This window comes from Neoarius graeffei, chromosome 5 (genome assembly GCF_027579695.1).
Source record: "Neoarius graeffei isolate fNeoGra1 chromosome 5, fNeoGra1.pri, whole genome shotgun sequence".
Taxonomy (NCBI): domain Eukaryota; kingdom Metazoa; phylum Chordata; class Actinopteri; order Siluriformes; family Ariidae; genus Neoarius; species Neoarius graeffei.
In genome coordinates this window covers 33,040,076-33,055,510 of record NC_083573.1, presented here as the reverse complement: position 1 = coordinate 33,055,510, position 15,435 = coordinate 33,040,076, and the positions used below count along the sequence as shown (strand labels likewise).

At 41.2% G+C, this 15,435-nt stretch overlaps 2 protein-coding genes across 3 annotated transcripts in view; one reads left to right on the top strand and one right to left on the bottom strand.

Annotated features, from left to right (window-relative positions):
• si:ch211-154o6.3 (uncharacterized protein LOC563854 homolog) overlaps positions 1 to 7,280 on the bottom strand; it is a 103,744-nt gene extending 96,464 nt beyond the window's left edge. Inside the window, exon 1 of the mRNA XM_060921567.1 lies at positions 6,998 to 7,280. The gene's annotated coding sequence lies outside the window, so the exon portion shown is untranslated. The remainder of the gene's footprint in view (positions 1 to 6,997) is intronic.
• Positions 7,067 to 15,435, top strand: part of znf384b (zinc finger protein 384 b) — a 60,887-nt gene continuing 52,518 nt past the window's right edge. For both annotated transcript variants that reach the window (XM_060921573.1, XM_060921572.1), the window contains exons 1-3: positions 7,067 to 7,255; positions 10,953 to 11,008; positions 11,126 to 11,366. In XM_060921573.1, coding sequence (XP_060777556.1) covers positions 10,955 to 11,008; positions 11,126 to 11,366 — 295 coding nt within the window. In that variant the 5' untranslated portion in view covers positions 7,067 to 7,255; positions 10,953 to 10,954. The remainder of the gene's footprint in view (positions 7,256 to 10,952; positions 11,009 to 11,125; positions 11,367 to 15,435) is intronic.

The window sequence follows — 15,435 nt, the reverse complement described above, 5'->3', positions numbered from 1 at the left end:
ATTCAGAATAGAACATAGATGACATATCAAATGTTTAAACTGAGAAAATGCATCATTTAAAGAGAAAAATTAGGTGGTTTTTAATTTCATGACAACAACACATCTCAAAAAAGTTGGGACAAGGCCATGTTTACCACTGTGAGACATCCCCTTTTCTCTTTACAACAGTCTGTAAACGTCTGAGGACTGAGGAGACAAGTTGCTCAAGTTTAGGGATAGGAATGTTAACCCATTCTTGTCTAATGTAGGATTCTAGTTGCTCAACTGCCTTAGGTCTTTTTTGTCGTATCTTCCGTTTTATGATGCGCCAAATGTTTTCTATGGGTGAAAGATCCGGACTGCAGGTTGGCCAGTTCAGTACCCGGACCCTTCTTCTACGCAGCCATGATGCTGTAATTGATGCAGTATTTGGTTTGGCATTGTCATGTTGGAAAATGCAAGGTCTTCCCTGAAAGAGACGTCGTCTGGATGGAAGCATATGTTGCTCTAGAACCTGGATAAACCTTTCAGCATTGATGGTGTCTTTCCAGATGTGTAAGCTGCCCATGCCACACGCACTAATGCAACTCCATACCATCAGAGATGCAAGCTTCTGAACTGAGCGCTGATAACAACTTGGGTTGTCCTTCTCCTCTTTAGTCCGAATGACACGGCGTCCCTGATTTCCATAAAGAACTTCAAATTTTGATTCGTCTGACCACAGAACAGTTTTCCACTTTGCCACAGTCCATTTTAAATGAGCCTTGGCCCAGAGAAGATGTCTGCGCTTCTGGATCATGTTTAGATACGGCTTCTTCTTTGAACTATAGAGTTTTAGCTGGCAACGGTGGATGGCATGGTGAATTGTGTTCACAGATAATGTTCTCTGGAAATATTCCTGAGCCCATTTTGTGATTTCCAATACAGAAGCATGCCTGTATGTGATGCAGTGCCGTCTAAGGGCCCGAAGATCATGGGCACCCAGTATGGTTTTCCGGCCTTGACCCTTACGCACAGAGATTCTTCCAGATTCTCTCAATCTTTTGATGACATTATGCACTGTAGATGATGATATGTTCAAACTCTTTGCAATTTTACACTGTTGAACTCCTTTCTGATATTGCTCCACTATTTGTCGGCGCAGAATTAGGGGGATTGGTGATCCTCTTCCCATCTTTACTTCTGAGAGCCGCTGCCACTCCAAGATGCTCTTTTTATACCCAGTCATGTTAATGACTTATTGCCAATTGACCTAATGAGTTGCAATTTGGTCCTCTAGCTGTTCCTTTTTTGTACCTTACCTTTAACTTTTCCAGCCTCTTATTGCCCCGTCCCAACTTTTTTGAGATGTGTTGCTGTCATGAAATTTCAAATGAGCCAATATTTGGCATGAAATTTCAAAATGTCTCGCTTTCGACATTTGATATGTTGTCTATGTTCTATTGTGAATACAATATCAGTTTTTGAGATTTGTAAATTATTGCATTCCGTTTTTATTTACAATTTGTACTTTGTCCCAACTTTTTTGGAATTGGGGTTGTATTCTATATTCATTACATGTAAAGTGAAATATTTAAAGCCTTTTTTGTTTTAATTTTGATGATTATGGCTTATAGCTCATGAAAATCAGAAATCCAGTATCTGAAATTATTAGAATATTCCCTAAGATCAATCAAAAAAAGGATTTACAATACGGAAATGTCCAACTTCTGAAAAGTATATTCATTTATACACTCAGTACTTGGTTGGGGCTCCTTTACCATGAATTACTGTATCAATGCGGTGTGGCATGGAGGTGATCAGTCTGTGGCACTGCTGAGGTGTTATTGAAGCCCAGGTTGCTTTGATAGTGGCCTTCAGCGTATCTGTATTTTTGGGTCGGGTGTTTCTCATCTTCCTCTTGACAATACCCCATAGATTCTCTATGGGGTTCAGGTCAGGCAAGTTGGCTGGCCAATCAAACACAGTAATATCATGGTCAGCAAACCATTTGGTAGTAGTTTTGGCACTGTGGGTAGGTGCTAAGTCCTGCTGCAAAAGGAAATCAGCATCTCCAAAAAGCTCGTCAGCAGATGGAAGCATGAAGTGCTCTAAAATCTCCTGGTAGATGGCTGTGTTGACTTTGGACTTGATAAAATACAGTGGACCAACACCAGCAGATGACATGGCACCCCAAATCATCACAGACTGTGGGAACTTCACACTGGGCTTCAAACACCTTGGATTCTGTGCCTCTCCACTCTTCCTCCAGACTCTAGAACCGTGATTTCCAAATTAAATGCAAAATGTACTTTCATCTGAAAAGAGGACTTTGGACCACTGAGCAACAGTCCATTTCTTTCTCTCCTTAGCCCAGATAAGACACTTCTGACATTGTCTCTGGCTCAGGAGTAGCTTGATATTAGGAATGCGAAAGTTGTATCCCCTTTCTTGAAGATGTCTGTTCGTGATGGGTCTTGATACACTGACACCAGCCTCAGTCCACTCCTTGTGAAGCTCTCCCAAGTTTTTGAATCAACTTTTCCTGACAATCCTCTCAAGACTGCGGCCATCCCTGTTGCTTGTGCACCTTTTCCAGCCACCCTGTTCAGCAATGACCTTTTGTGGCTTACCCTCCTTGTGGAGGGCATCAGTGATCATCTTCTGGACAACAGTCAAGTCAGCAGTCTTCCCCATGATTGTGGTTGTGTGTACTGAACTAGACCAAGAGATACACTGTGTTCATACTGTTTTACTCAAACTCGAAATGAAATATTCTAATATTTTGAGATGGTTTTTTTATGTTTTTGTACTGTATGCCATACTGATTAAAATTAAAATAGAAAAATGCTTGAAACATTTTAGTTTATGTGTAATGAGTCTATAATGTATAACATTTTCACTTTCTTAAATAACTGATGGAAAATATTGAACATTTTCACAATATTCAAATTTTTTGAGATGCACTAGTATATGTATGTGTTTGTTTGTGTATGTGTGTATATATACTAGTATGTCTCATCATATCTCATTATCTCTAGCCGCTTTATCCTGTTCTACAGGGTCGCAGGCAAGCTGGAGTCTATCCCAGCTGACTACAGGCGAAAGGCGGGGTACACCCTGGACAAGTCGCCAGGTCATCACAGGGCTGACACATAGACACAGACAACCATTCACACTCACATTCACACCTACGGTCAATTTAGAGTCACCAGTTAACCTAACCTGCATGTCTTTGGACTGTGGGGGAAACCGGAGCACCCGGAGGAAACCCACGCGGACACGGGGAGAACATGCAAACTCCGCACAGAAAGGCCCTCACCGGCCACGGGGCTCGAACCCGGACCTTCTTGCTGTGAGGCGGCGACAGCGCTAACCACTACACCACCGTGCTGCCCATACTAATATATATATATATATATATATATATATATATATATATATATATATATATATACATACATACATATATACACACATACAGTGGCATGCAAAAGTTTGGGCACCCTTACTGAAAATGTCTGTTACTGTGAATAGTTAAGTGAGCAGAAGATGAACTTATCACCAAAAGGCATAAAGGTAAAGATGAGACATTTCTTTAATATTTTCTGCAAGATTACATTTTTATTTTCATCATTTACAAGTGTAAAATACCAAAAAATGAAAAGGACCTGAAGCAAAAGTTTGGGCACCTGACATGGTTAGTACCTAGTAACACCCCCTTTGGCAAGTATCACAGCTTGTAAACACTTTGTAGCCAGCTAATAATCTTTCAGTTCTTACCTGGGGGATTTTTGCGCATTTGTCCTTGCAAAAGGTTTCCAGTTCTACAAGTTTCTTGGGCTGTCTTGCATGCACTGCTCTTCTGAGATCTAGCCACAGATTTTCAATGATGTTTAGGTCAGGGGACTGTGAGGGCCAGGGCAAAACCTTCAGCTTATGCCTCTTGAGGTATTCCATTGTAGATTTTGAGGTGTGTTTTTGATCATTGTCTTATTGTAGGACCCATCCTCTTTTTAACTTCAACTTTTTTACAGATGGTGTGATGTTTGCTTCCAGAATTTGCTGGTATTTATTCGAATCCATGCTTCCCTCGACCAATGAAATGTTCCCTGTGCCACTGGCTGCAACAAAACCCCAAAGCATGATCGATCCACACCCATGCTTCAGAGTTGGAGAGGTGTTCTTTTCCTGGAATTTGGCACCCTTTTTTCTCCAAACATATCTTTGTACATTGTGGCCAAAAAGTTCTATTTTGATTTCATCAGTCCACAGGACTTGTTTCCAAAATGCATCAGGCTTATTTAGATGTTCATTTGCAAACTTCAGACGCTGAATTTTGTGGCTCGGACGCAGGAAAGGTTTTCTTCTGATGACTCTTCCATGAAGGTCATATTTGTTCAGGTGTCGCTGCATAGTAGAACAGTGCACCACCACTCCAGGGTCTGCTAAATCTTTCTGAAGGTCTTTTGCAGTCAAACAGGGGTTTTTATTTGCCTTTCTAGCAATCCAACGAGTAGTTATTTCAGAAAGTTTTCTTCATCTTCCAGACCTCACCTTGAGCTCCACTGTTTCTGTTAACTGCCATTTCTTAATAACATTACAATCTGAGGAAACGGCTACCTGAAAACACTTTGCTACGTTCTTGTAGCCTTCTCCTGCTTTGTGAGCATCAATTATTTTATTATTCAGAATGCGAGGGAGTTGCTTAGAGGAGCCCACGGCTGTTGATTTTAGGGACAAGTTTGAGGAGTCAGAGAATTTATACAGCTTTGTAATCTGCATCATCTGACCTTTCCTAACAAAGAATTTGAACAAGCCACAGCTCAATAAGCTAATTAAGGTCTGGAACTTTGGTAAAAGTTACCTGAGAGCTCAAATGTATTGGGGTGCCCAAACTTTCACATGGTGTTCCTTTTCTTTTTTCACTCTCCTGTTGTACGAAACAAAAATGATAAACAAATCCTGCATAAAACACTGAAAAGAAATGTCTCATCTTTACCTTTATGCCTTTTGGTGATCAGTTCATCTTCTGCTCACTTAACTATTCACAGTAACAGACATTTGTGCCCAAACTTTTGCATACCACTGTATGGGTGCATCAGTTGCCCTCACTTTCATAAAATCTGATGCATTTTTGTTTGGGTGTTCCTTTTCACCAATAAAGACATCCTGTAAAATTTTTTGACCATATTCAAAAGTCTAATGGTGGCACCATGAGGTTCATTTTTTGCCAAAAAACGCTTATTTTATGTTTTCGCGTAAGGTTTGAATCACAATGTTGGACTCCATTTATTGATTTCTTGTGAGCCAGAGATCATGTTAAGAACCTTTGCAAGGGATTGAGAAGCATTAATGTGATTCATAATACATTTGTATTGTTTAAAAGTAGTTGAACAATGATTCAATGAACAGCTAAAACTCAAACTGTGCTTGATAATATATTTAGAATATGTACTAAAAATGTGTAGCTAAGATATTTGGTATACTCTATAAGGTGCCATAATGTTTCATGAAAAGTGATCGAAATTTTGTCATAAAAGTCATAAAATAGCAGCTTTTTCCATAACTTTGAGCTCCTGGTTCCACCATTAAACTTTAGAATTTTGTCAAAATATTTCACCCAGTGTGTTTTCTTACCAAAAGGAACATCTCATCGCATAATCTCTAGCCGCTTTATCCTGTTCTACAGGGTCGCAGGCAAGCTGGAGCCTATCCCAGCTGACTACGGGCGAAAGGCGGGGTACACCCTGGACAAGTCGCCAGGTCATCACAGGGCTGACACATAGACACAGACAACCATTCACACTCACATTCACACCTACGGTCAATTTAGAGTCACCAGTTAACCTAACCTGCATGTCTTTGGACTGTGGGGGAAACCGGAGCACCCGGAGGAAACCCATGCGGACACGGGGAGAACATGCAAACTCAGCACAGAAAGGCCTTCGCCGGCCACGGGGCTCGAACCTGGACCTTCTTGCTGTGAGGCGACAGCGCTAACCACTACACCACCGTGCCACCCCCCAAAAGGAACATAAAAACAAAAATGCATCATGATCAGAGGAACTTTTCATTTTTAGGGGGCAACTGATGCACCCTTATATATATATATATATATATATATATATATATACACACACACACAAACACACACATGTATCTGTGTGTTTGTGTATATTATATATATAATATATATAATGTGTGTATATACATATATATATATTATACACACACGTGTTTGTGTGTACTGTATATATATATATATACACACACACACACACACACACACCTGTGTGTTTGTGTGTGTGTATATATGTGTGTGTGTATATATATATATATATATATATCTCATCTCATTATCTCTAGCCGCTTTATCCTTCTACAGGGTCGCAGGCAAGCTGGAGCCTATCCCAGCTGACCACGGGTGAAAGGCGGGGTACACCCTGGACAAGTCGCCAGGTCATCACAGGGCTGACACATAGACACAGACAACCATTCACACTCACATTCACACCTACGGTCAATTTAGAGTCACCAGTTAACCTAACCTGCATGTCTTTGGACTGTGGGGGAAACCGGAGCACCCGGAGGAAACCCACGCGGACACGGGGAGAACATGCAAACTCCACACAGAAAGGTCCTCGCCGGCCACGGGGCTCGAACCCAGGACCTTCTTGCTGTGAGGCGACAGCGCTAACCACTACACCACCGTGCCGCCCTATATATATATATATATATATATATATATATATATATATATATACACACATATATATACACAAACACAGGCAGATAGATATATAGATAGATACACACACACACACACATATATATATATATATATATATATATATGTAAATATATACACACACACAAACACAGGCAGATAGATAGATATATAGATAGATATACCACACAAACACACAGATATGATCACACTTGGTGTCGGTCGGGTGTGTAGTGTGTGTGCACACGGATGTGTATTTTGTGTAGTGTGTGTACACGGATGTTCTTTAGCCTTCAATTATGGACGCACCCCGGTGCTGAGTTGACCTCACTAGACGGACGTGATCTCATGACGTACGGAAGACGTTCGCGTAATTTGACCTCATCCGGAGGAAGTGGAGCGTAGACAGTTCGGCTAACTCCGTAAGAAAAGGAAAAAAATAGAAAAAAACGAAGGAACGAAAACTCGTTGAATTTCTTCACTTGAGTGTTTTTCGGAGCGACTTCACAAACTCTCCCGAGCGGAGGAAATCCCCTGGGCGAGGGGAACCAAACTCTCCACCACTGGGTAATTTAGGTTTGGTTTTTTTTCCGTTTCAACCTTGTTTTTTTGCTGTTAATTTCGGCCTCCTTCGCCTCCCGTGTGCCGGAAGTCCTGCGTAAAGCCTCGGTTTCGGCGTCGACGGTTTTTTTCCTTCTCACTTGTTATTTTTTTTCTCCAATCCTCGTGTGCTCTGTTTTTTTTTTTCTTCTTCACTTTATTTTCACGGGCCGGCAGCGGGAGTGGGTGAATGTGGAGGTGATCGTTTCACCTCTCAGAAGAAAGATAATGTTTCGGGCTGCTAATGAATCTGCATCAGTCACCGTCGAGGCTGTTTCTAAAATAAACATTTATCATTTTATTTTGTTCTGCACCGTTTTTTCAAATAAACCCAGAAACACTTCCTGGTTTGCATTAGTACTGACCGGATGGTGTGTTGTGTGTGGATTTGATGGGTATTTAGAGCTGCGTGTCTCAGGGAGAAAAGATCCCGCCAACTAAAGTGGCCTGCGTTAGAAAGAGCAGCAGATTTGCACAAAGACAATCAGAGAATCCGGTATTATTTATTAACCGGGAGGCAGCAGGGCTGCGCGGGGCCGCTCACTGCACACTGATTTATCCAGCCGGGAGCTCCAGGGGCCTTCAGCTACCTCACTTTACCTCACACTGCCTCAGTGTACCTGAATTTACCTCACTTTCTCACTGCTGTTCTTCTGGAACATTTATTTAAACTGTCATACTGCATGTTAAATTTTTACTTTACCTCACTTTACCTGATTTTTACCTCAGTTTACCCGACTTTACCTAAAATGATGTCAGTTTACCTCAGTATACCTCAAATTACATCACACTGCCTAATTTACCTCACTTTTTCACTACCGCTGTTCTGGAACGTTTATTCAAAATGTCATACTGCATGTTAATTCACCTGACTTTAGCCTACTTCAATTCACCTGACTTTACCTAAAACTGTCAGTTTACCTCCGTATACCTCAAATTACGTCACACTGCCTAATTTACCTCACATTCTCACTACTGCTGTTCTGGAACGTTTATTTAAACTGTCATACTGCATGTTAAATTTTTACTTTACCTGATTTTACCTCAGTTTACCCGACTTTACCTAAAATGATGTCAGTTTACCTCAGTATACCTCAAATTAGTACATCACACTGCCTAATTTACCTCACTTTCTCACTACCACTGTTCTGGAACGTTTATTTAAAATGTCATACTGCATGTTAATTCACCTGACTTTACCTAAAACTGTCAGTTTACCTCCGTATACCTCAAATTACATCACACTGCCTAATTTACCTCACTTTCTCCCTATCGCTGTTCTGCAACGTTTATTTAAAATGTCATACTGCATGTTAATTCACCTGACTTTACCTAAAACTGTCAGTTTACCTCCGTATACCTCAAATTACGTCACACTGCCTAATTTACCTCACATTCTCACTACTGCTGTTCTGGAACATTTATTTAAAATGTCATACTGCATGTTAATTCATCCGACTTTACCTAAAACTGTCAGTTTACCTCAGTATACCTCAAATTATGTCACACTGCCTAATTTACCTCAGTTTCTCCCTACCGCTGTTCTGGAACGTTTATTTAAAATGTCATACTGCATGTTAATTCACCTGACTTTATTTCAATTCACCTGACTTTACCTAAAACTGTCAGTATACCTCAAATTACATCACACTGCCTAATTTACCTCACTTTCTCACTACTGCTGTTCTGGAACGTTTATTTAAAATGTCATACTGCATGTTAATTTACCTGACTTTACCTAAAAATGTCAGTTTACCTCAGTATACCTCAAATTACGTCACACTGCCTAATTTACCTCACTTTCTCCCTGCCACTGTTCTGGAACATTAATTTAAAATGTCATACTGCATGTTAATTTTTGGCTTTACCTCAATTTACCTGACTTTACCTAAAACTGCCAATTTACCTCAGTATACCTTAGATTGTTACCTAATTTACCTCACTTCTCACCGTTCTTATGGAACATTTATTTAAAATGTCATACTGCGTGTTAAATATTCACTTTACCTCAATTTACCTGTCTTATCTTAAATTGTCAAGTTACTTCAATATACCTCACTTTACCTCACTTCTCATTGTCGTTCTTCCAGCACGTTTTATTGAAAATATCATACAGGGTTTTAATTTTGTTTTTTTTCTTTCTTACTTTAGTTCCACTTCAAACCTGCATTTTCTCCTTCATGATAAATAGTATTTACACTTCTTCTGAGCCTCTAGAGTTCACCTGCAACCCTGTTTCTCAGTTCCACATAGCTTCAGGGGCCTCAATTTACCTCACTTTTCACTGCTTTTCTTCTGGAACATTTATTTAAAGTTTGTGTTTTTCTTTCTTTTTTATTTCTAGCAGTTGATTTACTCCAGTTTCACTTTAAACCTGCATTTCTCCTTCATGATAAAAAGCATTTACACCACTTCTGAGGTTCTGTAGTTCATCTGCAACTCTGTTACTCAGTTCTACATAGAACCTTCCTGGGTTTTGTCAAAGGGAGAATAATTTAATAACTTTTCCCCCCAGTCTGCCCGTTCTTCTCACCCATCATTTTAGCCTTTTAGATTATTTTACAGTATAATAAATAATCCCAAGATGAGGGTGATCCAGTGAAAGTTACTGTCACCTCACAGCAAGAAGGTTCAAAACTGTCGATGGACAGAGGCCTCTCTGTGTGGGATTTGCATGGGTTTCCAACAAAAACATGTTGATCAGGGCAACTGGCTACTCTAAATTGCCCATAAGTGTGACTGTGTGTGGTCATTTGGTTCTTTGACCACTTTTCGACCGGCAGGGAATGGGTTCCGTTGTGATTCGCGCACCAAATCAGTAGGTGTGCCATTAGTTTGGAGAGGAGGCAGAGCACAGTAATGGAGAATGCAACGGAAAAGGATACATTTTCAAGAAAAAAAATGGGCCGAAAACAAATCTATAATAACGGAACAAAAGCTCTCAGAAAATCAATGCGCATCGCCATCTTGTGACTGCTGTTGACTCCTGTTGTGAATTGTGCAACGCCCTCCGTTCATGACGCATCCTCATGATGTTCTTGGGCCTGAATGTGAAGGCTGGGAATGACGAACGCACCTTGTAGTGTGACATAATCGAAGAACAGCGATGTGATGTCTGGGATGCCCCACGACACCCAGCGAAAAGTCTAGCAATTCAGAATTTTTTTTTTTTTTTTTGTATTTTCTTGCCTAGTTTGACATCTCCAATCATGTATTCCTTGATAGCCATGAGTGACCCTCCTTCCTGATGGGCATGAGGGTGAGGACATGAACAATGATTGATCAAGGTCAAACTTGTAGTGTTTGCCAGTTTCCTGACCAAGACACTGCTCTAAGAAATTATGGCACTGCTCTGACATGGTGACCATTGTAAAATTTAAGACAAAAAAATATTGTGTAGTCTAATCTCTGCATTAACCCGCAATACCGCAATAGACTGACAACCTGTCCGCTGTGTACCCCGCCTCTCGCCTCTCACCCATTGCCAGCTGGGCTTGGCTCCGGCTCACCCGTAACACACAATAGATAAACGGGGTAGAAAAATGAATGAAACCTCAGATGACGTGAACCCTGGCGCTGTTCCCACACTGAGGTCCATGATGACTATTTGTAGTGTACTTTTATTTATTTTTCTACTCATTATTTTTTTCCCCTTTAAAATTAGGAATGATGGAGGATTCCCATTTTAACTCCTACTTCTGGTCTCCAGTGCAAGGACAGGTGAGAATGCACGAAGCCTTCCGGTCCACTACCACACACACACACACACACACATCATAAACCATGCGTCCACATAATTTTCCTTTAATGCCTCATGTGTGTGGGTGTGTGTGTCAGATTGAGAATGCTGTGTTTCTAAACAAGGTGAAGGAGCAGCTGGGCCAACAGGACAAAAACCCTGCCTACCCACATGGCTCCTCCCACTACCCCACCACAGCAGTGGTGGCAGTTGCTGGAGGCGTGGCCATGGATGCAGCAGCTGGGGGGCGGGCGCTGAAGCAGGAACAGGCACATCCGCCCCATTCCTCACACAGCATCACGGTGGTGCCCGTACCGTCCACCGGAATCATGACAGCTGGTACAGTAGATATGATTGTGGTTGTGAAATTAGTCAGTGTCCTGTAGACATGTGCTGATGATCAGTAATGGATACATTACAATATTTAACATGTATAATAGTATAACCCCAATTCCAAAAACATTGGGACGCTATGTAAACGGTCAATAAAAACAGAATGCGATAACTTTGCAAATCATGGAAACCCTATATTTCAACAACATATCAAATGTTGAAACAAATTGTTTTTGTTTTTTTTTTTGTTTTTTTAAAAATGCTCATTTTGAATTTGAAATCAGCAACACGTTTCAGAAAAGTTGGGACAGGGCAACAAAAGACTGAAAAAGTTGTGTAATGCTTAAAAAAAAAAAGCCCACAAAAAACCTAATTTGGTTAATTGGCAACAGGTCAGTAAGATGATTGGGTATAAAAAGAGCATCCCAGAGAGGCGGAGTCTCTCAGAAGTAAAGATGGGGAGGGGATCACCGCTCTGTGAGTGCAACAATTTTAAGAATAACGTTCCTCAATGTAAAATTGCAAAGAATTTGGGGATCATATCATCTATGGTACATAATATCATGAAAAGATTCAGAGAATCTGGAGAAATCTCTGTATGCAAGAGACAAGGCTGAAAACTGACACTGGATGCCTGTGATCTTCAGGCCCTCAGGAGACACTGCATTAAAAGCAGACACGTGTCTGTAGTGGAAATCACTGTATGGGCTCAGGAACACTTCAGAAAACCATCATCTGTGAAAACAGTTCATTACTGCATCCACAAATGCAAGTTAAAACCAGATATAAACAATATCTAGAAACACCGCCACCTTCTCTGGGCCCGAGCTCTTTTACGATGGACTGAGGCGAAGTGGAAAATTGTCCCGAGGTCTGACGAACCAAAAGTAGAAATTCTTTTTAGAAATCATGGACACCATGTCCTCCAGGCTAAAGAGGAGAAGGACCATCTGTTATCCATCTCATCAGTACACAGTTCAAAATCCAGCATCTGTGATGGTATGAGGGTGCGTTAGTGCACATGACATGGGTAGCTTGTACATCTGGGAAGGCATCATTAATGCTTAATGATAGTCACGTTTCAGAGCAACATGCTGCCATCCAGACAAAATCTTTTTCAGGGAAGGCCTTCCTTCTTTCAGCAAGACAATGCCAAACCGCTTTCTGCACATATTGAAACTGCATGGCTCTGTAGTAAGAGTCCAGGTGCTAAACTGGCCTGCTGCAGTCCAGACCTGTCTCCCGTTTAAAACATTTGGCACATTATGAAGCGCAAAATACGACAAAGGAGACCCTGAACTGTTGAGCAACTGAAATTGTATATCAGGCAAGAATGGGACAACGTATTCTCTTTCAAAACTACATTTGCAAATTATTGCAGTCTGTTTCTATTGTACTCCGCTGGCTAAAAGGCCCGAAGGGGGATTATGTTGTGGTGATGTCCATCCATCTGTCCCGGGAAGGGTGCTCACCTTCTGAAATCAACTCCTCACAATTTTTGGAGGAATTTCACCAAACGTGGCAAAAAGCATTGTTATAGGTCGGTAGTACGCATATTATTTTGTTCAGTTCGGTCGCATTTTACCAGAGACGTGACCCTTGATTAACAACCTTGTACTTTTGACAGTTTCATGAAGGTGTGCTCGCCTTCTGACATCAACTCCTCTCACAATTTTTGGACGAATTTCTTGAAGCTTGGCAAAAGGCCTCGTTATATGACGGTAATACGCAGATTGCGATTTAATTTCGTTTGTGAAAATTTTCCCAGAGTTTTGACCCTTGATTAAATAACTTGTACTTTGACAATTTCATGAGGGTGTATGTTCTTCTGAAATCAACTCCTCTCACAATTAGTGGCGGAATTTCACCAAACTTGGCAAAAGGCTTTGTTATATGACAGTTATACGCAGATTGAAATTTGGTTTAATTTGGGCAGATTTTCCCAGAGTTCTGCCCTTCATTATTAACAAACTTGTACTTTTGACAATTTCATCAAGGTGTGCTTGCTTTCTGAAATCCCCGATAATATTATCCCCCGCTGGCTGAAAGGCCCGAAGGGGGATTATGTCGTGGCGATATCCGTCCCAGGAAGGGTACGCGCCTTCTGAAATCAACTCCTCTCTCAATGTTTGGCTGAATTTCATCAAACTTGACAGGATTCTTTGTTATATGTCGGTAATATGCATATTGTAATTTCGTTCAATTCAGTCACATTTTACCAGAGTTATGGCGAAGTTGCCTGCGGGGGATATTGTGCTCTCCGAGCACTCTTGTTTACACAGCGTCCCAACTTTTTTGGACTTGGGCTGTATTACGATTTTCATTTATAAATAGTGACATGCCGTACTTTCACACGGTTTGCTTGCACGGTGGTGTAGTGGTTAGCGCTGTCGCCTCACAGCAAGGTGGTCCTGGGTTTGAGCCCCGTGGCCAGTGAGGGCCTTTCTGTGTGGAGTTTGCATGTTCTCCCCGTGTCCGCGTGGGTTTCCTCCGGGTGCTCCGGTTTCCCCCACAGTCCAAAGACATGCAGGTTAGGTTAACTGGTGACTCTAAATTGACCGTAGGTGTGAATGGTTGTCTGTGTCTATGTGTCAGCCCTGTGATGACCTGGCGACTTGTCCAGGGTGTACCCCGCCTTTCGCCCGTAGTCAGCTGGGATAGGCTCCAGCTTGCCTGCGACCCTGTAGAACAGGATAAGCAGCTACGGATAATGGATGGATCCTACAGGCACAAGGCTGGCTGTTTTTTTTTTTTTTAAAGGGATGCCAAAAGGGTGTGTGGGATTTTTTTTTTTTTAAACCTCTGAAGGGAAAAATACAACACTGAGGAGACAGTTTTGGCCACAAACTTATTTTTGTTCATGAACCAGTATAAGTAGATTTACAACGTGTTGAATATTTCGTTTCCAGTGTTGCATTGTAAGTAAAATGAGTTGTCTATTTTTGTCACATTCGTCATTACACAAAGGTGCACAAGTTCTCGTTCTGACTTTTCTGCCTGCAAAGGTGAACAGCATCCTTATCACCAAAGTTAAACCAGTCTTAACTTTTCATTACTGATGATTAATCAGATCAGTCTAGCAAGCTAGTTAGTCGATACTGCATAGGATCAGCAAGAGCGTTGGTATGGTTACAGTGTGCAGGGTTTTATTTTTTCAACTCCACCAACACCAAAATGGATCCAGGCTGTCTGGGGAAAACCCCTCCAAGTGTGAAACCACTCTTAGTGGTTAAGTTGGTGCTTTTAAATCAAGGGAAGAAAAAAAAAAAAGCAAGCATCTTTTGTTCTGAAAGATTCCTGATCTGCAATTGGCCCAAATATAAGCTGGTCAATTTCAGCACTGCATGAAGAGGCGTTTTTTGTTTTGTTTTGTTTTTTTCCGGTTTGCTTGTTTGTGATCATGACTGTGGAAGTAGCAGCATGAACAGAGAATTGTCACCATTTTATAGCACAAATGTACTCCTTCCTTCTGTCTCAGCAGGCTTTTTTTTTTTTTTCCCCTTTTTGCAAAACAAGCCATAACTTCCTCTTTCACGACTGTGGTTGTTGTCCTTTGTTGATTCGCTTGAAGTCATCCGCTTACTTAAAAACCTTTTGAACCCCCAGCAAAGTACAAGTTCTTCTTGAACATAATTACGCCTATGGGCTGAACAGTAGCACTGTTCCGTTTAGTTCTTTTGTCATTTGACACACACAGCCAGCTCAAGTGGAAAATAACTTTGTGTTGCATTTCTCTCAAATAATGACTCCTTTAGAAGGCAGGAAGCTTAATTTGGCCAAATTTGTGCTCATCAATAAATCCCATTATTCTGCTCACCATCTCTGATATCAGGGATGCAAACGACGCGCCTTTTGGCGGATGCCGCCTTTTTCATGGCTGAATCGCGCAGATCCGATTTTTTTTTGGAGGGGGACGTTGGAGTGTCTGATTATAATTTCATCAAAGTAAATTCTGTATATAAGCAAATGCCGTTACAGTCCATGAAACATAGGAAGTATAAGTATGAGAAGAAAACAGTAAATCAGAAAGCTGCGCACGTTTGCGCAGCTTTCGCGCAGCTTTCACGCAAACGTG